Here is a 26,013-nt window from a genome sequence, read left to right on the forward strand (position 1 = left end):
GCTACGTGCAGAGCCATTTGAGACCCAAGTAATGCGTATCAATACCTATCGTGAGCAGGTTTCGCAAGGTTTACAACAATCTGTACGGGCCGGGCGAGCATGTGGAATATGTAGATTGCCAGGGCATAGAAGAGAGACATGTCCAGATAGAGAAACCAGCTAGTTGAATTAATTTAATGGCGTTGTGGTTGAGATAAATGCATTTAAAATTAATATATTAGGCTGGGTGGCCGGCTGGCTTACATGGCCGGCTCGCTTACCGATTACGTTACTAGGAATGTAGCGCCTGAGGCACCAATAAGTTGTGGCCTCAGGCACGGAGAGTAAGCAAACCCTCCAAACCTCTCGGAAGCACACAGGTTCGCTCAGCTCAGCCCACAGGGGTCAGATGAACTGCGTCCTGGCGCAGCTTCACCCCCAATATTTCCAGCGATCTAACTTCGTAGCCCCAGTCCTCTCTTTCTTGCTCAGTCTCTTCCCCGTCCGGGCCATAAACCTTCCGATACTTAACCACCCGCAGATTAAAAAGCGTGCCCGCCTCCACCCTTCCGGCAAGGCTAGCGAAGGAAATGCCCATTCCGGCGAAATCGTTCAATTCCAGAGTCTCCAGGCTGCCGGGAAGGTGCGGGATAGGATCAGGCGCATCACCTTTGTCCCATTCCATTTGATCAAACTCTGGCATAATTGTAAAGGTAGTAAGATATTTCAAACAGCACAAGGAGTCGAAATCCGGCTGGCTTCCTGCATGCCATAAGTCGAGATCAAGATACTCCAGATTTGCGGAGCTACTCTTTTTGATCTTTTTGATGTATTCGCGCGGATGGATAATGTTATCGAATTCCCAGCCATCAGGCGCCCCGCTCGGGTGCGACCATGGGTCTTTCATGGTGAAATGGCTAAGACCCTCGGGAAGGTGAGGATCATTTCAAGTATACCCGGGGAAACATCGCAGTTGAGAAAGGCAAGGTCTTTGAGAGCTGCCTTCGTACGAGTCGACTTTGGGGCAAGGGCCTCTGGTTCCAAATACTCGATGGTGACGCCTTGTAGGTGGAGCTTCTAAAGCTGCTCCATGTGGAAAACGACCTCGTTGGGACCGAGTACCCATGCATCTTGAGCAAGACCTCTGAAGGCTGCGCCGAGGTACACTAGAAGATATTAGCCTTTAACCTGCTCCCTTTTTTTCAGATTCTGGGACTTACAGGACCGTAGTTTTTGGCCCGTGTATTGAGTAGAGCGCTCGACCTCCAAGTTGCCCCTGTCTCTCACCAGGTTCGAGAGCAGGCTGTGATTCGTGGAATCCAAGATACCTTCGAGAGGCACGCTGCCCACGATCAGGCTTTCCAGGTTCTGCATCTTGACGATGGCACCTAAGAGAGGCTCGTGGGTTTGACCTGCTCGGGAACCATGGAAGTGTAAGGCTGGAAAGGGAGTACGGCGATTCTCGTAGGTACTGAAATATCATTTCCAGTAATTTAACCGGAAGGGTCTCAAAGATGACGATTTGAGAAGCCATGGCTGGCAGATGTAGGTCAGAGGGAAAGGTGAGAGATGAGACAAGATAGATTCATTATCTAGTGAGAAGAAGGTAACGAGAAGAGAGGAAGGATTCATCTACAAACAGAAGCCAGCCAAATAGCCAGTTAGTCCCTGACAAACAAGACATCAAGGCAGCTTCTGTCTCGACATAATTTTTATATAAGCCCAGTGGCCTTCTTATATAGTCTTCTTTCATAATTTACAAAATAAACCCCAGACGACGTGCCCTGTCGTGACAGTTAGTAAGTAGTGCTGCTCGGTCTTAGTGCAAATAGATGGAACACACCGGATTCTTTGTGCAGTCGGTCGATTACCTAGTGGGATAAACTGTCCATAGAATGATATATTCTCTGTACTGTATATATTTTGTGATTATTTGGTACACGTAGATATCTACGTGGCTATAAGAGAGAGCAAGAAGAAGAATGAGAAGAAGCCGAGAAGTAATTAATCTACTTACCGTCATGAAGCTCTATTTATATTTCATGTCAACAAAGGGAGATGTCTGTCACCTACAAACAAGCAATCAACGATCCTCTGCCTTGCTGCCTGAGTGCATCACTATTCGTCAATGTTGGACTTCATTGTTGAATAAGGACTACCCGCACTAAAGATGATCAGACCAAGAAAGGACTAGAAACCCCCGATAAAGAATTAAGATGAGGATTGTATATTATAGTCACAGATTTAAGTCAAGGCTTAATGTTCACTCCGAAGAAACTCGGCTTCTATCAGGCTGTCCATGCTGGATGCTACCTAAGTAGAGATGAGCACAACCACATTGACTGGCTGCCTAGAATTTTTGCCAGATCCATACTATCCACTGTAGTTCATAATTTATGTATTGCAATGTATTTCAACGAGTAAATGAACAGAGTATCCGTACCGAAATCAAGAAATTTGCCTTACATCCAGCTACGATTCGCAATCCCTAAAGCGGCTGACTCGCATGAGGACAGTTACCTGAATTACTTGACTTGCTTGAATATATCTTGGAATATCGGACCAAAGGAAATTGATGCTCCGATATACACGGTAGTAGCTGTCACAGTTATACGTGGTCTGGTTTTGTTCCATATGGCCCCATCGTGGGCCGGGATGGTGGGGTGGTGATAGGGGGTGGTGATATCTGTGATCATCTCAACGCCGTATAGCTCGACTAGCTCAATTGCGAGATGAATTAGTACGGTGAGCCTTTGGGGTTTATAAGCTGCCCCCTGGTCTTTTTCTTTTCACTTCTTGATCATTTTTCTACCATTCCAGGTTTTCGCCCTTATACCATTCTTCGATTATCAACTCCCCCTCCCCAGTCTCAATTAGTTACCTTCAGTTCTGAAGATTATGCCAGCCAACGCCCGAAATGTGGGCATCAAGGCCCTGGAGATTTATTTTCCTAGTCGGGTACGTATGATTTATTGTCCACCCTGCAATTGAAGCCATGGGCAACTAACATACTACCTTCTATACAGTACGTCCCACAAAGCGAGCTCGAGACCTATCTGGGGGCCAGTACAGGGAAATTCACCATTGGCCTGGGGCAACAGAAGATGAGCTTCTGTGACGACCGCGAAGGTATGCAAACAAACTTAAAAGCCCATGCTCCATGCTAAAATGAGACCGCATTCATAGATCTCTATTCCATGGCGCTCACAGCAGTCTCCTCGCTGCTGGAAAAGTACAAGATCGACCCAAACTCCATTGGCCGCTTGGAAGTGGGAACGGAAACGTTGATTGACAAATCCAAATCTTGCAAGTCGGTGCTCATGCAGCTATTCGGAGAGAACATGGATATCGAGGGAGTCGACACCTACAACGCTTGCTATGGTGGAACCAATGCCCTGCTAAACGCAGTCAACTGGGTCGAGTCATCCACATGGGATGGTCGCAACGCCATCGTCGTGGCGGGCGACATCGCTTTATACGACAAGCCCGCCGCACGCCCTACTGGCGGCGCCGGCTGTGTGGCCATGCTAGTTGGCGCCGATGCGCCGCTAGTGCTGGAGCCCTTCCGTGGATCGTATATGAAGCACGTCTACGACTTTTATAAGGGGGACTTCAAATCGGAATACCCTCTTGTCGATGGACACTACTCCAACACATGCTATCTTGAGTCATTGGACAACTGTTACGAACGGTATCGAACTAAATCTCTGGCTAAAAGTTGTGGTTTGACGAATGGAGCTTTGACGAATGGAGCTGCAAAGTCTCAAGGTAGCTTCTTAGATACTTTTGAGTATTTCGTCTTTCACGCGCCTACCTGCAAGCTCGTCTCAAAGGCCTACGGTCGTTTGTTGTTCAATGATCTACGGACCGAGCCCAATCGCTTTGATAACATTCCAGCAGCGGTCCGCGATGTTGAGTACACTGCGTCTCTGACGGCTAAAGAGGTTGAGAGGACTTGTATTGGGTTGACGAAGGAAAAGTTCGCCGAGCGTATTCAACCATCCATCACAGCACCCACAAATTGTGGGAACATGTACACTGCTAGTCTCTACTCTGGCCTGGTGAGCTTGCTGAGCAATGTTCCTAGTGAGGAGCTGCAGAACAAGCGCATCGGGATGTTCAGCTACGGCAGTGGTCTGGCTAGCACTCTATTTAGTCTTCGTGTCAAGGGTGATACTTCTGAGATCTCGCAGCAGCTCCAGCTGCATGAGCGTTTGGAAGCTCGCACAGCGGTCTCGCCGGAGTTTTATAACGATGTAAGCTTTTTCTTTCTTGGTTGCCCAAGGAGGATATTGTCTATGAAGTTGGTTCTAACAATGATAGATATGCAACCTCCGGGAGAAGGCCTACCAGCAGAAGAGCTATACCCCTGTTGGAAGCGTCGATAGCCTGGCTCCCGGTACTTACTACCTTGTCCACGTTGACGAGATGTTTCGACGAAGTTATGAGAAAACGCCGGGTGCCTGAGTGATAAAGTCTCACGACTGACTTTGACGGAACTTCGCAAGAAATGATGAGAGCCGTTCTTTTAGGGAATAACACTTGTTTTGGCATACATATTTTCTTGGTATTTTTTGGGTCTTGTTTGCCTATCCCCTGATTGAAGGCTGTACATCGCAGGTGGGCACAGTGTAAATTTCTTGTTACTTAATACAATGTCCCGAATAAGAAGAGATAATGAAAGCGGCTGATTAGTCTCAATAAAGTTTTGCAACTTACGCAGTATTTTCGCAGCGTAATACGTATACTAAAGCTTAGCCCTGAACAAATCCCAAATCCGATGTTACTATACTCCACAGTGTATGCAACGAAATTGACGAAGTGCATAAGTGGATACTAAGCTTTACTCGACATAGAAACGTCTACAGATGTGATAAGTATCGTTTCAAGAGTAAAAGTTGATTACTATTATATAAATATAAGTCGAAGATGACTTCATCCCCCGGAACAGAATGTAAATCCTCGGTGGCTAAGTAGACATATCAAGTCTATCGTAAAGACAACTCGTGTATATCAGTCAGGAGTTTCAACAGACTGGACCTATTACTTCAGATCCGCGCATCCGAGAGCAACAGTGCCGCCCTAAAGATCAGTTAGTCATGCACTCTCCACGGAAGAATCTGCGTTGAAGATTGTCACTTACCAAGAGGTTGGCCTCGGTGCAGCACTGGGGCGCGGTGGTACAGCTGGATTCCTCGTACGCGTGGCCTGTGAGCAAAGTTAGAAATCTTCTCATCTTGCAAATATTACATGAGAGTCCAAACATACAGAGAAGACCGATAGATCCAACGATTTTGGCAGCATCAACGCCAAGTGTCAACAGGAGAGGGTCGACAAGGGGGTCGAGAGGAGTGGTGAGAGTACCACAGCAAAGGAGAGGACCGACACAGTCCGAGGTATCACCGCGCTTCATGGCGAGGTTGGACTCCTGGGGAAGGGCGGACACCATACCGGCACCAACGAGGGAGAGGACGGAGAGGATTGAGAGTCTCATTTTGATGGAGATTTTCGAGGTGGTCTTTGGAAGAAGAGAGAAGTGGTTGTTGTTGTAATGAAGAGAGGATTGTGATTGTGAATGATATCTAGAATTCGTGGAATATCCTCATGCTTATATAGTTTTCGACAAGATACCCAAGGCATCAATTGCTTCCGACAACACCCCTATGTCCAATACTTCATTATCCTTATCATCGAGGTCGGAATGTGGAAACATCCATTTGTGAGTTGTAGACATGAACTCTCCGAGTAGTGTCCATCTCGGTGAACAGGAAGATCTGCGAAACTCTAGATAGCATTTGGCCCCAATGTTAGAGGCCGGATGAGAGGCTTCGACCTCTAACCGAGGCACCAGTGGTGCTAGAGGCAGTTCCTGTTATTGGAAGAGTGAACCAGTTCCTTAGATTGAATCCAAGATAGTTCATAATGTGGATATCCATGATTCGCATGAGTTCCAAGCGAGCTATGTTGTCTGTCGATCCCTCTTGGTCCATGCTCAATATCATGGAAAGACATGCAGTGACTGGCTTTCCAATGCCAAGTCAATGTACAAGTCCAATAGCCAGCGGGGCAAACCCCCCGGTTATTTCCTCTCCATGTCTCCGGATCGGGGAGTTCCTTATCAGTGGATCCAGTTTCCGGGATGATCTTCCCTGTGGCATCGAATCAGAATTGCCAAGATGACGATCCACACTGTAAGGAACTGGTAGAGCCCTGTCACCCGATCGAACGTATCAACCAGCCCCAGAACTCAATTGATGGATAAAAAAAACCCAATTCTATACTCCGTACTCCGTAGTTTCATCCGCAGTCTCCGCAATCTGAAATTTTATGCAGTTGGTTTGCGATTTGTCATTTCCATCCCCCCTTAGAGCGCATACTGCGGTAGATCCGGATCCAACGCTGCGAACAAAGCGAGAAATTCCGAGATAAGTCTCGCACCGTTGATTGCACGATGTCAAACTAGCTCGCGGGTATCATAGAGGTGGACATTGTGATGGTCCCAAGGTCTTGGTAAACTTCGATCTCGGCGCAGTCAATCTGGATGACTATTACCCTTCATTGGATGACTTGGAATTTTCTACATGTCAGCTTCCCCTGATTGTCGTCATGGTTTGTGACGATCTTGATAAGCGTTGTCTGAATGAGTTACGTGAACGTATTGGATCCAACATTGGAGGTAGATATCGATGTTATGTCTCGGCTTAGTTTGTCACCTGAAATTTGAGGTCATCATCTCAAATCATGTCTTCTTGGCTTTCAGGGGATTCGATAATGTCAATGATTATCAATTGGATGAGAAACCAGAAGAGATAAGGCATTCTCAAGGTAAACTCTGGAGTCGAGACACAATGGTTCATTGTTAGCCATAGTCCATATCCTCATGGACCTGCAATGCCCCTCGAAAATATCCTGAAATTCAGATGAAAATCCCATCCCAGTCATAACGAAGACGAAGACAAAGTGACCAGGGCTGATATGGAAATATGTGGCGGTGCATCTGTGGCGGTGTTGGCCACACCGCCACAGCCTCGCGACACAAAAAACTTCCCGCCTCAATTAATCCACACCACATTCCCCGGGGTTATCGATCAACCAACCCCTCTACCTTTTTGATTTTTGAGCAGTTGCCCAGCGCAAATTGCCCATCATAATCAAAATGCCTTCCACTTCTCTCGCCGACCTGGTGGCCACCCTCCCCTCGGAGGACACCTGGGGCCCCTCCACCTCTGCCGATAACATGCTTTCCGGTGTGCCATACGCTCCTTTCTCCAAGGGCGACAAGCTTGGCCGCATGGCCGACTGGACTGCTGAGACCAAGGAGCGTCAGAACCAGCGTCCCCAGTACAACCGTGGTTTCAGAGGTATGTTTTCACCTTTTTCTCTGTCCCCACCAACTTTCTCTTTCAATCGAATAGCAATGGCTAACAATCCAAATAGACCAGCAGGTGTACGGCGCCGGTACCTCCAACCTCTTCACTGTCGCAGCCGCCGAGGACGAGTCCTCCTTCTCCGTCGTCGATAACACTCGCGTCCAGAAGCGCGGTTTCGGCCGTGGCGGTGGCACCGTTTTCCGTGGCCGTGGTGGTCAGCGCGGTGCTGCCAACCAGCGTGGTGGACGTGGTGGCTTCCAGCGTGCTGGACCTAATCTTAGCCGCGGCCAGCAGAGCGGTTACCAATTCAGCGACCGTGGCGGTGGCCGTGGTGGCCGTGGTGGCCGTCGTTTCGGCTGGAGAGACTACGACAAGCCCCAGCGTATCCGTGAGGCCTCTGTCAACATCCGTCCTGACTGGAAGATGCTCGAGGAGGTTGACTTCACCCGTCTGTCTAAGCTGAACCTCGATGCTCCCGAGGGCGAGGACCTCGAGACCTACGGTTTCCTCCACTACTACGACAAGTCCTACGACAAGCCCCCCGTCAAGAACGCCGAGCGCAGAATGCAGGCTGTCGACCGTGCTGCCTACAACGTTACCACCTCCCAGGATCCCGTCATTAACGAGCTCTCCGAGAAGAACGCCGCTACCGTCTTCGCCACCTCCGATATCCTGTCCATGCTGATGTGCGCCACCCGCAGTGTCTACTCGTGGGACATCGTCATCGTCCACCAGGGCGACAAGATCTACTTCGACAAGCGCGACGGTGCCTCCTTCGACATGGTCAGCGTCAACGAGAACGCCATCGACGCACCCCTCGAGGCCGCCGAGGCCGCCGGCAAGCAGGAGCAGATTAACACCCCCAACGCCCTCGCCATGGAAGCCACCATCATCAACCACAACTTCGCCCTGCAGACTCTCATCGAGTCCGACAAGTCCAAGGTCTCCTTCGCCAAGCCTAACCCCTTCTACGACGAGACCGAGGAGACCGAGCCCCTCGCCTCCAAGGGTTACAAGTACCGTCGATTCGACATCTCCCTCGAGCGCGACGAGGAGCCCGTCTCCATGGTCGTCCGCACAGAGGTCGACGCCGTCATGAAGGGCGGTCCCACCGGAACCGAGGACCAGCAGCTCATCATCAAGGCCCTGAACGAGTTCGACCCCAAGGCCCAGGGCTCCGGCGGTGCCCTCGACTGGCGCAGCAAGCTCAACTCCCAGCGTGGTGCCGTCCTCGCTACCGAGATGAAGAACAACTCCGCCAAGCTCGCCCGCTGGACTACCCAGGCTATCCTCGCCAAGGCCGACGGCATGAAGCTCGGCTTCGTGTCCCGTGTCAACCCCCGCTCTGCTGCCGCCCACGTCGTCCTCGGCGTTGCTGGTTACAAGCCCCGCGAGTTCGCTAGCCAGATGAACCTTAACCTCGGTAACGGTTGGGGTATCGTCCGTACTATCGTTGACCGTATCCGTGCTCTGGACTCTGATGAGCCCGCTGAGAAGGTTAAGAAGTACGTTCTCATCAAGGACCCTAACAAGTCTGTTCTGCGTCTGTACAGCGTCCCTGCTACTACTTTCGAGGAGGATGAAGAGGAGCTTGAGGAGGAGAATGAGGGTGAGAAGTCCGATGAGGCTGATGAGTAGATTTTTTTTCTGATGACTTATGTTCCTCATTTCCATGTGCATACGTACTCGACCTAAAATTTGATGCTTTTTATACTCTTGACTATAGAGTCTGACCAATAGTCTATTCAATCAAGTTCATTTTGCCAGACAAACTTTGCTTTCTCATATACACACACCTACAGCAACTATAGAATTATACGTTCAAGGGGAAATGGCCTTACTTTTTGGCATGTAGAAGTCTGTTACGAGTGTGATTATATAGACTGATGATAACTCGTTTTAATAATGTAGTTTCGTTATTGGTTGCGTGGGGATGCAAAGACCTCGAAAGGTGATGTCTATAGTGTCGAGTGACACACATGGACGAGTGATCACCCTTTGTACAACTTTCTCGGGGAAACACAAGGAACGTCTTGCCTTTTTGGTGCCTTTCTAGGCTTTCACAGTTATACGCGTCGAGGATGGATTTCCGCCGTCGTTGAGTTTACAGGTTGTTTATATATAATCCTCCTTCTGGACATGGATATACACATATCGAAGAACGGTATGTGCTGATATGAGTATATATAATGAGTATATATAAACCCAAGGTCATTAGAGTAGAGCGATATATATTCAGCTTTTTAGAAGATTGAAGGAAATTTAAATAATCGTTCCTAAAGAGCAACGAAAAAGAAAGAGAATATATTGTCCAGGTAAGATATCATCTGCACCTATGGTGATTTCCATTTATATACAACCCTCTCAACGGGAGTATCAAAGACAAAAGAAAAAAAGAAAAGAAAGAAGAAAGAAAAGAGGGTAGTAAAAGAAGGGAAAAAAAAAGGAATAGTTCACAGGCACAATCAAAACCGAAAGGCAGGCAGCAAGCAAAGGCGCCGAGTCACTCCATGGCAGTAGCCAACACAGACAAAAAAGACAGGATTTTCCAGACATCAAATCATAATCATTTTCATTGCGTTTGGCCAACCGCTCAACCATACATCGAGTCATCGGCTGTGCCGGACATGCCGAGATCGACCTTGGTGCCGAGCACGCTGCTCAGACAATCTATCAACTCAAAGTCCTCGACTACAGCGCCGAAGCCGTAGCAGCGGACCTTGGTGTTGAGCGTGTCCATGATGATCTTGATATCATCGCGTCGCAGCGTCGGGTACAGCTCGTGGTTCTTGAGACATTGCAGCGCCATGATGGGTGTGATTTGTCCTTCTGTCACGAGTTGTCGACTGAGGTTGAGGAGGGTGCTGAGATTTGCGTGTGGGAGATCCGGCGCCTTGTGTGGGTATGGTTGTTCGTGTGTTGTTTTCGCAATGTAGCTCGGCGGTGGGCATGTTGCCATCAGGGCGTGTCCGGAAAACGGCATGTCTTCGTCGTCGGCTTCTGTGACGGACCGTCGGCAGAGGTAGTCCGTATGTTCGCGGCAGGGGCCTTCAAGTCTGTAGGGATATATTCGTTAGCTCGTGTGTTTGCTATTAGATTAGAGTGAGCCTTACGTTAGGATAAAGTCAACCTGCAACTGGGGATCCGTTTCGAAGACACCTCCCCGCGTAACCGGCATGGGCTGCATGGTATCAACGGGCGAGCACGATGAATGATCCATGTTCATGGAATGCTCGCCTGCACTCGCGTGGTACACTTGCTGGTGGGAGGCATATCCAATCGCGGGCGAGATCTCCGAGTGATCCATGCCATTCGCGCGAGGGCTCATGCCGGATGAGATCGTGGTCGCAGGGGTCGTGTTGTGATTGCTGGCGGATTGGGCCAGAGGCGCACTCTGCGACGCAGTGCTGCTGCCAGCGGCAGTAAGAGGGCTCGATTGGAAGGCCATCATCGGTGGGCGCTCGGCCCGGCGGCGTTCTAGCTCTGCTTCGTATTGAATTCCGCTCGCTACGAGAATTTCCTTCAGGATCTCGTTCTCCTCTCGTATCGAATGCATCAGCTCTTTGTGTTGTTGGATTGATGCGTTGGCCTCTGCGATCTCGGTGGTATAGGCCTCTCGTAACCGTGATACCTCGGTCTCCAGTGCTCTCATGTATTGTTCCTTTCGCTCGCGATGTGTCCTGTGTGGATCAGTCCAGCCCGATGGTTATTGTATCCGCGGGTTGTGTACCTCTGGGCCTGACGATTCAGTTCCTGCCGTCTGGTGAGTGCCGGCTTGCTATCCGGCTTAGGGCCGCGACGTTTGGGTTGTTGACCATCTGGAAAAAGCTTAGTTGCGATCCGATCGAGCGACTGGAATGAGATCACTCACCTCGCGTGGTCTTCTTCGATGCATTGCCACTGGGAGCACTGCCACTACCACCTCCTCCAAAGATCTTGAATATTTCGGCTCCGAAGCCTTTGCTCGATGGGGTCTGTGGTTCTTCTACCATGTTCTGCACCGTGCACTCCGGGGCCGTGGGCCGAGCCGGAGAGACATTGGCGCCACAATGTCAGCTACGACCATAGAAATGCGATAAAAACAGTGGATATTTGTTTTTGGTCGGGGAAAGCCCAGGGCCGGTGGTCGGGGAGGGGTTGACTCTGGATAGCTTCCTGTGTGGCGAGAACCGGGGAAACTCGCAGTAATTCCCGAACCCCAGGCTTCATCAGGTTCACCAGGCTCGCCAGGTTCAACAGGTTCAACAGGTTCAACGGGTTTGCCAGCTTGCACATTTGCGACCGAGGGACCAGAGTTTAATTGGACCCGTGCATTCCAGGTCTGTGGTGATTTGTATGTAGAACTGCTGGATACCCCCCGATCGCGAAACATCCATAGTAAAGAAAAAGAAACTCACCAGAATAGCCCATTGCATGGTCCATTGGGTAGACCCCACCACTGACAGCCATATTTTAAAGAGTTTTGCTGGAAGAGGCAAGGGAGAAAGTTAAGTCTGAGAATGTGTCGAGAAGGTATGGAGCCAGTTAGTCCGTGAAGATCGGAGAGAGTTAAGAGTTCAGAGTACAACATATAAGGGAAGAAAGTGGATAGAGCCGATTTTTGTACAACTCCTTTTTTTTTTTTTTCTTTCTTAGGTCATTTATATTTTATATTTTATATTTTATATTTTATAATTACTTTTCAATGTTCTTATTACTTATTACCTGATTTTATGCAAATAGAAATATTAAATAATAATACAATAATAAGGCGTTCGATCTGTCTTAGGGCTCCACATAATCAAACGGCCGTGAGACCTGAGTTGTAAGGTAAATATGTATAGAACTAGGGTGAACTGGGGATAACCTAGTACATATGGAGTATGAATTGATTAAAACAGACTGAAATAGACCCAAATTGACTGGAACAGAGGGGAAATATTCAACACTTTACATACTCAGCGCGTTAATAGGGTCATGACAACTAAAGGTACATGAATGGTACGACCTTCAATGCTTGCAGTCACACTACAACACAAGTACCCTGCAAGTACCAGGTACGTGCGAAGCTTAGTGTGATCAGTCGAGTGGGCTGACCAATCATTTCGTCCAACCGCCCTCGAGGAACTCCCAGTCACATCCAATAGTCCCTCCCATATTGATTATCCAGGGCATATCCTCACTGACAAATACTATGATCCCTGACCCTGAATCTCACTAGTGCGCATCGAATATCACAATGGGCGCTCCAATAAAAACGGAAAAATGATCCAAGTCCCCGACTCCCAGATTCTAGTGCACATCGCCGCAGCGAGCACCGTACAAGATGAGGCCCGCTATAGGGCCCAAGTCGCCGCCATCTTGGACTTCCAGTGTACCGCACGCCACCCACTGATAGAGGAGACCAACGCTTCACCTCCTACCAGTGCAGACAACACGCGCTCTTTCTCCGCGGATGTCGCCGTCCAGTCCTCGGTGTCCCCGACGACTCAACACGAGGCTTCGCCAATACTGCGGGAGGCGCCCCGGCCCGCATACACGACCTTATCCTCGGATCCTCGCTTGCTCCCCGAGAAAGATAGCCCGGCTCCACGCAAGCACATCATCTCAAATCATCCCGACTCCCTAGAGTCCCTCATCAGCGTCATCCCAGACTCCCAACCCGAGATCGCCCAGGAACTAGTTCGCGCCGAGCAATCTCGTGCAGAACTATCGCCTCCATCGCAGCTCGCTCCACCTCCCAAAAGACGTCGCACAGCCCCGGCCTCACCGGATCCGGTGCAACCGCTTGTAATTGCAGATCCTCCTGCAACGGACCAGCCCGCTGCATCTCACGGGGTCATCCCCATCGAGAACGAACTGCCCCTGCCCACGGCCATCCCCACTGGTTTCCCTGAAATCCCCATCGAAATATCCAGCTCAGATCAAGGAAAAGGTCCAGATGCTTCCATCACTCGTACTACCACTCCCTCACATCACATTCCCGTGAACACCCCAACCCCAACCCAAATCCCGGATCACATCAATCTATCCACTCTCCCTCTCGAAATCCACCCCCCAAGACCCCCAATCTCCACTGCCCCTTTCACTACCCACATAACCCAAACCCTATCAATGCTCACAGAGCGTCTAAACCCAGCACGAACCTACAAACCATCCACTCAGACCCGACCCCTCGACCCCCTGGAACGGGGCTATTGGCTCGTGCACCTCGCTGTTGAGAACCCCCAAAACCGAGAGCGAGATTCAGCCGATCTCGTAGATCAAAACCCAATCCCCAAATCTGGGAACACTAATGCCACTCAAAGCCCAACTTCAAGACCAAAGTCGAAGTCAAATTCAGAGTCAAAGGAGATCATGCGGACATGGCCTTACCCGCTCTTTCATGCTTTCTGGTCTTTCCTCTCGGAGTTCGTTGGTAGGGATGGCCGTGCGGGATGGGGCGTCTGGTGTATCCTCGAGGATGCGACGGCCTCGTCAACGCTCTCGTCTGACACGCACGTCTCTCTTAAAGTCTATGCGTGGGGTGAGGTCGCTATGCACGTTTACCTTCTCCTCTTCTTGGCGAGTGAGCGGCGGATTCGGGGGATGGGTGTTCAGTGGCGGGATTCCGGGGAGGAGGTTGTTATCCAGATGCCGTAGGAGATGGTCATTGGTTAGGAAGTATGTTTGGCCAGAGGATTTGGGCCGTGTTTAATATTTGATTGAGAATTGTAAACTTATAATATTGATACCCCCCAATACGCATCGCAATGAATGTCATTTGATATTTTTGAATCTTCAATTTCATATTTTGATAGAAGGGTTATTGTACATGCTGGAAAATAAAGAAAGAAAGAAATTCCGTTGGGGATGATAAGATGATAATAAACAACAAAGAGATAAAAAATAAAAGCCATGTTTTCGCAAGTAGAGATCAATGAAAATGATTGAATTCAATAAATGAGCAAGTTGGAGTCAGCGAACCTCCGACGGTCCCTCCGATGCGCCAGGTCGCCAATTGGAGGAAAAGAAAAAAGAATGAGGAAAACACAAGAGTGAAAGATGTGGTCAGATCAGCAGATGCAACTAGTACTGCAATTCGCCACTACCAGATGCGTCGACTGCATCCAGATCCTCGTAGCTCTTCAGGCTGCGACCCTGGACGGCTTCGCGCGGTGCCATGGGACCTCCGCTGGAAGAGTCTGGGAATGAGTTGGCGGCAGCCATGTTGGCCGCGGGGTGGCCAGCTGGAACACTGACACCAGGAGGCGGGAGACGACCACCACCATACATGCCAGGCATGCCGCGGGGAGGGCTCAGTCGGCCGTTGCCGTTGAATCGGCGACGGTCGTACGGGCCGGGTCGGTTGTTGCGGTTCTGGCCACGACGCATGGGTCCGGGCTGGTGCAGACCGCCGTCGTGTCCCATCGTGTTTCCATTCCAGCCGCCTGCGTGTGCACCCATCATGCCGGGCATTCCACTTGGGGGGAAGGTAGGCACGTTTCCATTGGGGGTGTAGGGCAGGCTGGCAAGGCTGAATCCACGAGGAGTGCCGGTGTGGCCTTGTCCGGAGCCAAGGGGGAAGTGACCGTTGCTGTTGGCATCGGATCGGGATGGGGCAATGCGAGCTGGGTCCAAGACATAGGCGTTCACTAATGCAAGCTGTGATAATTGTTAATACTGGGAAGCATTGATAGGTGGTTGCACACTTACATCGTTCTTGATGCCCTCAAACCACTCTGCATGGCGCTTTTCGATGTGCTTGCGCCAGAAGGCTTCGGCCTTGAAAAGCTTGGTACATTCAGGCGCCTTGCACCGGTACTTGGAGTCGTCCTCCTGCTTCATATACTTCAGAAGTTCATCTTCAAGCGCCTGGTCAACGGGCTTGCCGCCGAGCTTGCTAAGATCGACGTTCTCCGGCTCCAGGATCTGCAGCAACTTGTCTTCAAAGGTCTTCACCCAGTTAAAGGCACGCTGCAATTGCTGTTCAGACTTGGAACCATGACGCTGTCCGCGCTTTTCTTGGACAGGCGAAGAGAGATCTTCTCCTTCCTCACTAGGTTCCTTCTTCTTGGCTGGGAACGGGTGGCCAAGAGCGCTGGCTCGGGCCACTTCCTTGGCCTGGGTGGAAAGTCCGGTGCGTGGACGGCGAAGGTGTCCACCGGGGCACTTGCGGCCAAGCTCATGGACTGAGTCACTTTCAAAGACACAGAAGAAGCAGAAGTTGTAGACTCGGCGCAGGTATTCAACAACCAAGTCCAGCTTCTTCTTCTTAACTGCAAGTTCCTCATCATCCACATCTTCTTCGGGAATTTCCTTCTCTTCGCCTTCCTCAATCTCGCCTTCGTCCCCTTCATCGCTATATCGGTTGCTCTGCTTCTTCGCGCTGACTGGTCCCGTAGCCGGGGGCTGGAGCTCTCCTTTGCCACGCAGGTCGTCAACATACTCGTCAATCTTAGTGAAACCATCCACGGCGATATTCATCTCGGAGTCCAACTTGGAAGTCAAACGTTTGGCCAGCTCGAGATCACGATCAATTCGCTCGGGCGCGGAGAACAGATCCCAGAGAGCCTTCTTGCGCGGCTGAGCAGGGGGAACATGGACTCCCACGTGGCAAACAAAGTCACCGTGGACGGAGTCATGGATGGTCTTGTCATTAACCGCCTCAAGAGCTTTCTCAGCCGGGCTGATTGTGACACCACCATTGGCACTTCCGTCATGGTCCATATTTTCGAATTCTTCATCGCGTCCGTCTCCGCGCTCCACTGTATTGGTGTTTGCGGAAGGATGCAACATGATCCATCCCATGCGATGGAACTTCTTGGAGGGGTTCGGGTCACTGAGGCTGAGGCCCTTGAAACCTCCATCTTCCTCGCCGAGATGTTCCTTGCAGAACTCCTCGATCTTGCTGCGGCTGACGTTTGGTGCAAGGGTTTTTATAAGGAGCGCGGGTTGCGCAAGAGCCTCGTCGCGAAGGTCTCCGCCACGGACTGGAAGTAGATCAAGCACTCCCATAGTCTCAGCGGTAGCCGTAGTCTCGCCTTCCTCCTTCTCAACCACACCACCGGCACCGTCGCTGTCGCTCTTGTATATGCCTTCAAGGGTAAATTCCTTGAAAAGGTCGTTGTCCATATCATGTTCCCACTGTTCGTATGCACCTTGTCGAACCGTCATGAGGCGGGTGCGAAGAGGATCTCTGACTTCAGGAACATAGCGTTCTTTGAACCACTCCTCATTCCGGTGCTGCTGGACGAACAGCCTGGCCAGTCGAATTTGCAGATCAACCTTGTATGTATCATAGGCCGCTTGGATTTGAGCGCGCTCCTTTTCGCGATCTTCGCGCGCCTCGCGTTCGCCCTTGACTCGACGACCGCCGTTCTTGGCGCGCTCTTTCTCCTCATTCACGGATTCCTCCAATCTCCACCACTCTGCAAACCAATTGAATCCGACTTGGAAATCGAGTGTAAGAGGGTTAGGCATAGGGTTGGTCGGAATAGGACGCTTGCCACCACCACCACCACTTCCGTCTTGTCCGGGCACATAGCGATCGATGTTTGCCACAGTTGGGGAGGGGGCACGTCGGCGGTCCTCGCGCTCTCGGGCAGCATGCTCCCGAGAGTTGTTGTAAAAGTCTTCGCGGTGAGAACGACGCTCCGAAGGCTCGTACCGGTCAATCACGGGCGAGCGGGAGCGCGGCCGTGCACGTCGTCGATCTTGAGAGGCTGGTCACATGAGTCAATTTCGCCCCCCTCTCTCTACTAATATTGAATTATAGACTTACCGGGCGACCGACGTCTGTATGATTCCCCTGAGGCTCGTCCCGTAAAGGAATCCGACTCACGGCTCCTTCCGGGAGATCCATAACCGTCGTAGGAATCCATTTTTCTAAACCTTCCGGGATAGTATATTCAATCGCCTTCGCTGCAATCAATGTATTGATAGACCGGGGACTCAGCCCAGGTAGATAAAGTGTAGCGGAACAGTCTGCGTTGATCGATCAGGGAGTCGGGAACCGCAGGGTGAGCTAAGATTTGGTATCGTCAACATCAGACCAAGCAACTTCATGGAGCGAAATAGCGATGGTGGCGGCTGGGCAGTTCACGAGGAATAACATAGGCAGGGGTTGAGGGAAAAGAGAGAGACAAGAACACACTGCCGCTGGCGACATGTCCGCCCCGGAACTTGGCAGGGGGTTGGAACATGTTCGCAGCAGGTGATTTCGGATAGCAAAGAGAGATTATGAAGAAGGCTGCTGGACAGAGCCAATGCTGTGATGCATATAAGGAGTCATAACCCACAAAGTCCAGCAATGCGCAGCTGGCGCCACGGTTTAGAGTGGAAGAAAAGAAGATGAAGCAGGGGAATGGAAAAGCAGGGTCAGAGGAGCGGAGGCTGATAGAAAGAGAAAGGGCAAGGGACAAAGCCAAAGAATAAACAGAAAGCGAATTGGAGAAAGAAGAGGGCCACCTACAAGAAGCCTCGAGCGAAACGCGACAGTTGGCGATAAAAGGAAGAAGCCGAGGAGGCGGACGAAGCTGGAGAGAGCTGGGCGCTTAGCCGAAAAGGGTATAGCGGCACGGGGATGACTGGCATCTGCTGATTGGCGGGTTCTCAGGAACAGGTCCAGATGACACTTGCCTGCCCTAACTTGACAAGTTGAGTTGGAAATTTTGTAAGTCAGGAATAAAATGAGAAGAGGAAGGGGAAGAGAAAGTTGCTTCAAGTGGAAAAGGTGTGAATCTTGTCAGCCAGTCCAATATGAACGAAGTATAACATCCCGAAACAATCAGGATGCCCGGATACTTCAATCGTGTCAATACTTTACTTCACGGATTGATAATTTACTTCATGGAAGGCTACTTTGGTGTTTTGCAACTTAATTCCACTCGGGCCTATCAGCCTTTTCACTTTTTCTTAAGCCCCTCCTCGTTTATGTCGATTGCCTGGTCACTTTCCGCTTCACTACATAGCTAGCGCCGGCAAACGAAGTGATACATCCATGCATAGATCCCTAGGGCACGGAGGAATCAAAATATGGCGCTTTCCTTTTAAATTGTTCTTTTGGGATGATGTATACACATATTATGAATAGTCGGTGTAAAATGTCCCATTGCGATGACCACTTGTATAGCAGGTCTGTATGACTCTCAGAACCCCGGTCTTCCCGTTATAGATCGCTACAAAGTTTGTATTCATTACAGCGAGACTCGGTATCGGGGGAAATGCCTAGATGACATTCAATCTTGAAAGAATAGTCGTTTTATAGACACTCAGAGCTTATTGGCCTAGTCATTACCAAAACAAAGAAGGCCAGCTTCATTGGTGTCAACACCCCCTCCTCGTAAACCTACCACCTACACCTTTCGATCTAAAACGCAGTGCATACATAAGGGGTTTGGATATGGTACTCAATCACACCGAACTACACCGGACTACTCAAGACTTGACAAGAGTAGGGGACGCAATGCGGTAATATACCATTACTATGTATAGGTATACATTCCTCCCAATTCTGACAGATGACATGTACAAAGATAAGCAAAAAAAAGAAAACCCCGGTTGTGAGAGCTCAACTCTCTCCCAACATGTCTTTCACGAGCACAATTATCTGATAGGGCCATGCTGACCGCTGATTGGTTGACCAGGACCACAACGCCCGCCAAATCACACCAGCATAACACGCCACATTTTACCTACGATCGAACGACCATGTCGGGTCTATTCAACTCTCGCTGGGCACCCGGATCCGGGGGAAAACGATACCCGGCGAGTCAAAATGCTCCCCGACACTGGCCCTCCAATAACTCCAATCCCGGTAACAGCAGCATCCGCCCGGCGACTATCACATCCCAAGATGGTCGTTTGCTGCCGCCTGCCGAGGAATTGGCACGATTTATGAAAATTGTCGCCAGGCTGAGATGGAAACTTCCATTTTTAGCAGAAGGATACCGTCTTGCAACATTGGAAATGAGTGATGTGATATCGGCGGACGATATCGCCCACGCGGAAATAATGTTCAAGATTGATTTCCATGAATATTATGCTCTGCTTGAACGTGCCATTGTCCATTTACTGGCCGTTTTCAATATTTCCGTCACATCTTCGCCTCGGGGACCACCAGATAATGGGAATGGTGTCGGTCGGCCTGTTGGTATTCATCGATACCATGCCAATGTGCTAGAGGCTTTGCGGGAGCAATCAACCCCACTATCCCCAGTTCTTGGCGGTGGCCCTGTTTATTTACAATTGCAAAAGGCCAAGGAACTACGGAATAGGTGGAAAACTGCCGATCTGACTACGGAAGAAAGAGAAAAACAAGGCGAAAGAAAGGATATAGTGACGCTTGCAAGTTTTGACTTTGAGGGGATCATCTCTGATATCTTTGGTGGATTAGAAGAATCGTATGCTCGGGCAAAGGAGCATGTCGACAAATGCATCCGTCCGGATGAGGTCACTGGAGAGGGATCAAACACTGAGGCGGACTGGGGGTTCATGGTCGATGCCATGGATTGGGAAGCTGTATGAAAGCTGGTGAACTACAGAGTTCATGGCCAGCATTTATTCGGCAGTGTTGTGGATGTATCTGTTGCTGGCAGCTGGTGTCAAATTCTGATATGTGCATGGTTCGATAACCAGGTGGAGGCTTTCATGGCTATGCAGATCCCTATCAACACTGCACACCTGGTCCAATCATGACTTCATGTCTCCCAGGTCTTGTTGATGTATCTTTCGCTTGACATTTGCTGTTTGCCCTTGCTACTTTGGTCGATTGGAAGGTTTCCCGGTTTCACAGGGCCTACGCGATTGACATTGAAGGACAAGATGTTCCAGCAACGTGAAAAACTTCTTCAGTTGACCCCAGAGCAACAGGAAGGGCTTTATCTCCTCCTTGTCCATCCTCTTGATACGTTCCATGTTCCAGTCAAACACCACTCCCAGCTTTTCCCGGTGGAAGCAAGACTCAGCACCTCCGATTTCCACTTGGCCACCGCTTTAATATACTTCTCTTGTGAATCCTTTTCCCTCCCCATGTCTCTCCCTTATACCCCTTTTTATCGCACCCTCCATACCTCAAGTTCCCTGTCATGACAAAGACTAGAATCTGGCGAAATAGAAGAGCGCGTTCGAACTTGAATATAAAAAAGATTCCGAACTAGTAAACGAAGTAAAAGTTCAGCATTCTCATATCTCGATTGCTCAATTAATCCCGTTAATGGCCAGAATAGGGTGGAAGACGCATCGTCTATCTACATAGCAAATAACAGAAAACAAAGTTGATCAAGTCGCCTCACCATTGCTAGACCTGTAGACCCATGTAATTCCCAATCAATCAAGCATGATCTCCACATGGTCCGTACTTTATTTCCCTGCCAAAGCGTCCTGACCCACATAGGTCATGTCCACTCAGCATCATATGTTGTACATATGCGCCAATGATGGTCGATGCATCTTATTTCCAGTCTCAGCCTTCAGGGTATGATATCACAGGAACCAATTCATGATATGTAGGGGTAATATTGCAGGTAGGAAATTGCTCTTTCCAAGACAGACTACAAGTACGCTCACAGCTTGCTATCAACCAAAATTACCCTATTTACCTCAGAGAAACATGAATCTGTAAAGCCCTACAATACACACAAAAATCGAGAAAGACAACAAGATAGTGCATGTATAAGTATCAGCACATCAGCACAATATATCCATAAATTCAAAATCTACAATCCAATTTTCATCCTTGTCCTTCATCGCCTTGCCAAATACTAACTGAAACGCGAGAGGAACCGAAGGGGGAAAAAAAGAAGAGAAAAAAAAACAAAACATCAATACTAAAATTCAAATGATATTCATAACAAACCAGTCTTCCGAAAACCGATATCCCGATCTGTTTTTCCAGTGATGGAGACCCTCTCTAAAATTTCCAGCCGGAGACCCATAAACCCGCAACACGAGACACCGAAACAGAATGAAAGGAGGAAGAGTAGGAGATGGGGGATGTAAGAGGAGAAGAAGATGATGAAAGAGATTGCCAGAAGCATTTTCATAATAGAAACATGAAAGTGGATATAAGCATGGGGACAGAAAGATGGAGATAGCACATCTGGATGAAGATGGAATATTTAGCGAGTTGCTATCTGTCGAAGATTATAAGGTGGCATATCAAGCACAACCATGTAATGCCGTTGAAAGACCCTACATGGAATATGAGGGCCGACAGGCAAGACAATTTCAGGCAGAGTAAAGCAGAGCATGCTATCTCTCCAGTCTCACATATCACTTTCAAGGGAGAAAGCGTAGATGCTTGAAACGGTCATTCTTGTACAAGGTATCTCCCACGAACCGAGGGAGTCACCATTGAGGAAGAGGATCGAGGATATAAAATAGGCAAGAGGGGGAATGAAGAAGAAATAAATCGTCCCAGCATAGCGAATATAAACAGACATCAGGGGCAAATGGGGGTAAGATAGGTGAAAAACAAAAACACATCAGACAAAAAACACGTAACACAAGAGCATATCAGACAAAAGCACATCAAATGGGGCATAGAGCATAGAAAGGGGGGGGGGCATCCATACACATCGCTCGCTAGAGAAAAGGTCCAAGACATCCATCCATAAAGCCGTGACGACAAAAGAAAAACAAAGAAAATTCAATACCGCAAGTCACCTCAGCAGGACGTGGTGTAGTGTTCACAGTCTTGTGGGTGAAAACGAGCGAGCTTAGCCGTCCTCATCCGAAGCCTCGGCGGAGTCCCCCTCGCTTCCATCAGCGCTGGCGTTGACCTTCGTTTTCTTGGAAGAATTCGAGCCATCGCCGTGGACTTCACTTGACTTGCGCTTCTGACCGCCACCATTCTCAGTTGGCAACGGCTTGCTAAGATCCTCAAAGGTAACAGGCTGACCCGTTACTTCTTCTCGCTTCTCCATGGCGGCCACTTCATCTGCAGTCAGGAAACGTCCACCGGGTCCACGCGGTCTTCGCATGGCGTGGTTGTGTCGTGACTCGTGCAGATAAGGCTTGCGACCCTTTGATGTCAAACGTAGCTGCTCCTCGAGCTTTTGTCGGGCGACGCGGCGCTTCAAAATCCGGTGGAACTGCTTGGCGTTCACATATAATGGCGACTCTTCTTGATTGCCGCCGGGTACCATGTCGGGCGAGGGCTGGTTCTGTTGTACGGGAGCCTGGGGAAGTGGTGCAGCGATGGGGGCCCGGCCGACGTGGCTCATGACGGGCTGTGCGCTCTGGACGTTGGGGCTACCGACATGGCTCATGCGACGTTGGGAAAGCTGCTGGTTTGGAGGCATCTGAACCTGCGATCCCATCGGAGGCATCTGGTTTTGCATCTGTGGTGGCGATCGGGGGTCACGGTCCTGCTTCATTTGCATGCTCGCCATACGTGGTGAGGCTCGGGAGCCCTGAGGCATCTGGCCGCCCATGGAGTCCTGGTGAAGGGGATAGAACTGCCCAGACGCAGCTGCTGTAGCCATCGCGGCAGCCTGCGTCGGCGAGATGCCGTAGCCCTGGGCCATGGGGGCGGGGACACCATAGCCCTGGGGAAAGTTCATTTGTTGGTGAACAGCTCCGGGTCCATTCTGTGCTTGTTGGTAATGAGGTTGCGACGGAACAATGGGAGAGGATTGGTGGGTTGAGTGAGGTTGGATGGGTGCCTGGGCGTTAGTAGGCGAGGCCATCGACCCAACAGGAGGACCAGCGTTTGGTGGCCCGGTTTGATAAGGACCGGGAATATGAGTGGGGGCATGTGGATGTTGCCCATGGGCTTGTTGATATTGAGGAGGATATTCCATACTGGCGAGTTGTGATAAGTGGATCTTGTCACACTACAGGGCGCGGCGCCGATTCGGTGGATCGATCTGAAAGTGGCGACGTTAGATGGAGATCACCAATCAGACCCAAAGGATTGCTTTGGGGTGGTAGGTCAAATATGTCAAAAGTTGACGGCGAAGTTTGTTTGGTAGATGTAATAAAGCGATATCGCAGAGCGCGCGCAATGAGGGACAAGAGTCACCACAAGTGCTGGGGTAAGTGACTGATGATTCGACAAATAGTCTGCAGGCTCGGGGCGTCGCGTCAGCAGAGCGCATCGCCGAGCGGTCACTGGATTGGCGGGTGGGGGTATGGGGAACCAAAAGAACACAACCGGGACCAGACACGTACCTTAAATTGCAGGCGCGTTCTGATATTGCTTTGTGTTTCGTCAATAGAAACTATCGGGTCAACCTCTTGTGTCGAGAGTAATCTCGAGCGGCTTGCGGAGGGTTTTGGTTTTGTGCAAAGTTGTTTACGCCCACAGTCGGGTGTAACGTGGTTGGGCTGTGATGCAGCGGTGCAGCAGTGCCGGGGTGCCTCAACTAGATGTCGGTTTGATGCGTTGTCAAGTCAGAGCAGACCTGATGATGACAGATGTGGAGACTACGCAGTATGTTTGAAGCACGGTCGGCAGGATACCTCATTCATGCAATTCTGAGGCCTTGCTCTGCCACGTCCAGCGTAGAATTCGGGCGGTGCTAACAGCCTCGACTTGCGACAGATAACGCCTGGGCGTTGATGTCAGAATGCGCCTCACCAAGGCTCCACGCACCAACACTATGGGCCAGCATTAGCATTTTTAACATTTCATCCAATCATCGCGATGAAGCAACGACCAATGCGCTGTCAATACAGAGGGTTCAAGTGGAGGGGGGGTTGGGGAATCCGGGGCGGGTTAGACCGGTCAGGGTTGAGAGGGGAGGATGTATGCGTTGGCAAGGCGGGAGTTGAGCTGCAGCTGGAAACTTACCTTGTCGATCGAATTCTGCAGAGCAGACACAAGGTGAAGATGGTTAAAACAGGCCAAAGCCAAGGAAATCAGTTTGCGCGACACTATGTCATATGTTAGATGCAACTGGATACCCACGAGGAAGATGTAAATGAGACGCGTGCAGATTGGACGAAAAGAAACATGAAACGCAATCGCGCGCATAGGTAAAATCAGAAGAGCCAATGATAGAAGGGATAGCAAGGATAGGTCAAAGTGAAAATGAGTGTGTTTTGATTTAGCACGCGTTGTTTTGCCACGAGATAAGCAAAAGCGCGCGCAACGTGGGATTGGAGCTTAGCGATTACCTTAATAGGCACGGCAGAAATAGAAAGGATAATCTCCGGGGGTATAAGGTGACTTTCCAATCCCAAGCAATCAAGGGATCCCAGGGTAGAAGATGATTTGACCAGAGGGGAGGAGAGGGGGGAGATGGGAATCGTGCCAACGAGAGAGAAGGCGGTGGTTCTGTGGGAGCCACTGATGTCAAGCCGGGCAGTTCCGCCAAAGTATACAAGTACCGGCAGTAAGACAGTAGGTATATAGGGATACAATTGTAGTTCATATGGTGTAAAAAAAAAAGAGAATAAAACAGGAATACAAAAGTGAATTGTGACATGTGTTTTACCCAGGGGAGAATTGTGATCACAGATGAAAGGGTCAAACAAAGAAAAGCAATAGTAGGGGTAAAAAAAAGAAGCATACAATTGCAGTACTAGAGTACAGTATTGTGCTGCAGTAAAGCAAATTGTATATAACACTTACCCCAGTTATAGTATCGAGACCAATAGAGAAGGAATGACCTTATGCAAGGCAGGGTTTCACCAATAATGATGTAAAAAGGGGGGAGATGATACTGTGCGATTGGAGGATGAACTGGAGAGGGCGGGCAACCAACGAGAAGAGGCAGAGGGAAGAAAGGCGAGGAAAAAGGGCGGATGGGGCAGTTTTGTAGGAGATTGACTGGCTGCCGACTGAGCGACCGCCTTACTCCCCGCTGCTGAGGCCGCCTTTTCTGCGATATTACACTGGATTACAACTCAATACACATCATTACTGGTTCATCAACCTCCATATTCGCCCCAATGGCCCCCAATTGTATCTAAATGACAATACAGTAATAAAAACAAATCCGGCAGTCCCGAGCTCTCGTCATGTGCGACCCGAGACTATGACGCATGGCCCAGGCGGAGTACGAGTGAGTATACCACCTTCCTGACCTTCCTACAACAAACAGTATGTGTTTTTGTCCTCTCAATCTTCTCTTAATTGACTTGATTTGGTTAATATAGCCATCTACTATATCTATGGATAACAATTTACTCCCATTATCCCCTCTACTTCCTACTATACTACCCTCAAACCTCCGACCCGAGCATTGAATCATACATACCCCGTACATGCATGTCTGCCCACACTATCACTCGCCTCATTTTAATAATCGCCTCCTTTCTTTTTTGGCCCTTTTTTCTTCAGCTTGCTTGCCGCTCATGATTATCACTCCTAATACCCAAAAAGAATGTGTCGCGATTTCACTTTGCTTTTTCCTACTCTCGGTGGACACCGCGTAGCTCGGCCGTCTGCCCTATTTGGGGAAGTCTCCACCTAATGTCCCATCCCATGCCATCTGTGGCCCTTGCTTCAAAGCTCGTGCGCGATGTACTCCGGGAAAAAAAATGAGCTTCACAGAAGACAGGATTTATTCTAGTACGGCCTGTCATTCTCGGCACTTACGATCCTCACGGGAGTGTGATGAGATCTCTTAGGTGGCGGCAATGGAATCATCTCCCCGGGCGGCAACATTGTAATTCAGGCGAGAGTGACGACGTTATTTGGTACACAAGCCCGTCCATCTGGCGCGAGTCGGGAGGTCTTAAGTATTCATTATGT

General features: G+C 49.8%; 10 protein-coding genes across 10 annotated transcripts; 4 read left to right on the forward strand and 6 right to left on the reverse strand.

Moving 5' to 3' along the window:
- Nucleotides 1-411: 411 nt before the first annotated feature.
- N7455_008970 (uncharacterized protein) lies at nucleotides 412-886 on the reverse strand (the record flags this gene model as incomplete). The annotated part of the gene is made up of 2 exons (XM_065606051.1): nucleotides 412-438; nucleotides 497-886. The coding sequence occupies 2 exons, from the start codon at nucleotides 884-886 to the stop codon at nucleotides 412-414; spliced, it is 417 nt and encodes a 138-aa protein (XP_065461000.1).
- Nucleotides 887-1,056: 170 nt separating this feature from the next.
- Nucleotides 1,057-1,353, reverse strand: N7455_008971 (uncharacterized protein; the record flags this gene model as incomplete). The annotated part of the gene is made up of 2 exons (XM_065606052.1): nucleotides 1,057-1,145; nucleotides 1,200-1,353. 2 exons carry the CDS (start codon nucleotides 1,351-1,353, stop codon nucleotides 1,057-1,059), a joined length of 243 nt encoding a protein of 80 aa, XP_065461001.1.
- Nucleotides 1,354-2,877: 1,524 nt separating this feature from the next.
- On the forward strand, nucleotides 2,878-4,446 carry N7455_008972 (uncharacterized protein; the record flags this gene model as incomplete). Its single annotated transcript, XM_065606053.1, has 4 exons — nucleotides 2,878-2,937; nucleotides 3,006-3,108; nucleotides 3,166-4,235; nucleotides 4,303-4,446. The coding sequence occupies 4 exons, from the start codon at nucleotides 2,878-2,880 to the stop codon at nucleotides 4,444-4,446; spliced, it is 1,377 nt and encodes a 458-aa protein (XP_065461002.1).
- Nucleotides 4,447-5,022: 576 nt separating this feature from the next.
- On the reverse strand, nucleotides 5,023-5,473 carry N7455_008973 (hydrophobin family protein; the record flags this gene model as incomplete). The annotated part of the gene is made up of 3 exons (XM_040960552.2): nucleotides 5,023-5,061; nucleotides 5,123-5,187; nucleotides 5,248-5,473. 3 exons carry the CDS (start codon nucleotides 5,471-5,473, stop codon nucleotides 5,023-5,025), a joined length of 330 nt encoding a protein of 109 aa, XP_040809029.2.
- Nucleotides 5,474-7,055: 1,582 nt separating this feature from the next.
- Nucleotides 7,056-8,987, forward strand: N7455_008974 (eukaryotic translation initiation factor 3 subunit D; the record flags this gene model as incomplete). The annotated part of the gene is made up of 2 exons (XM_040960515.2): nucleotides 7,056-7,340; nucleotides 7,417-8,987. The coding sequence occupies exons 1-2, from the start codon at nucleotides 7,136-7,138 to the stop codon at nucleotides 8,985-8,987; spliced, it is 1,776 nt and encodes a 591-aa protein (XP_040809052.1). The 5' UTR covers nucleotides 7,056-7,135.
- Nucleotides 8,988-9,942: 955 nt separating this feature from the next.
- On the reverse strand, nucleotides 9,943-11,341 carry flbB (the record flags this gene model as incomplete). Its single annotated transcript, XM_040960546.2, has 4 exons — nucleotides 9,943-10,405; nucleotides 10,463-11,029; nucleotides 11,080-11,167; nucleotides 11,221-11,341. 4 exons carry the CDS (start codon nucleotides 11,339-11,341, stop codon nucleotides 9,943-9,945), a joined length of 1,239 nt encoding a protein of 412 aa, XP_040809011.1.
- A 1,252-nt stretch (nucleotides 11,342-12,593) lies between these two features.
- N7455_008976 (uncharacterized protein) lies at nucleotides 12,594-13,970 on the forward strand (the record flags this gene model as incomplete). The annotated part of the gene is made up of 1 exon (XM_040960559.2): nucleotides 12,594-13,970. One exon carries the CDS (start codon nucleotides 12,594-12,596, stop codon nucleotides 13,968-13,970), a length of 1,377 nt encoding a protein of 458 aa, XP_040809023.2.
- Nucleotides 13,971-14,396: 426 nt separating this feature from the next.
- N7455_008977 (putative arsenite resistance protein Ars2) lies at nucleotides 14,397-17,191 on the reverse strand (the record flags this gene model as incomplete). The annotated part of the gene is made up of 3 exons (XM_040960548.2): nucleotides 14,397-14,972; nucleotides 15,024-17,032; nucleotides 17,092-17,191. The coding sequence occupies 3 exons, from the start codon at nucleotides 17,189-17,191 to the stop codon at nucleotides 14,397-14,399; spliced, it is 2,685 nt and encodes an 894-aa protein (XP_040809022.2).
- Nucleotides 17,192-19,019: 1,828 nt separating this feature from the next.
- Nucleotides 19,020-19,835, forward strand: N7455_008978 (uncharacterized protein; the record flags this gene model as incomplete). Its single annotated transcript, XM_040960523.2, has 1 exon — nucleotides 19,020-19,835. The coding sequence occupies one exon, from the start codon at nucleotides 19,020-19,022 to the stop codon at nucleotides 19,833-19,835; it is 816 nt and encodes a 271-aa protein (XP_040809003.2).
- A 2,192-nt stretch (nucleotides 19,836-22,027) lies between these two features.
- Nucleotides 22,028-23,113, reverse strand: hapB (CCAAT-binding transcription factor subunit HAPB; the record flags this gene model as incomplete). The annotated part of the gene is made up of 1 exon (XM_040960541.2): nucleotides 22,028-23,113. One exon carries the CDS (start codon nucleotides 23,111-23,113, stop codon nucleotides 22,028-22,030), a length of 1,086 nt encoding a protein of 361 aa, XP_040809032.1.
- Nucleotides 23,114-26,013: the final 2,900 nt, after the last annotated feature.

This window comes from Penicillium solitum, assembly GCF_028829755.1.
Source record: "Penicillium solitum strain IBT 25940 chromosome Unknown utg000005l_segment0_segment0, whole genome shotgun sequence".
NCBI classification, from domain to species: domain Eukaryota; kingdom Fungi; phylum Ascomycota; class Eurotiomycetes; order Eurotiales; family Aspergillaceae; genus Penicillium; species Penicillium solitum.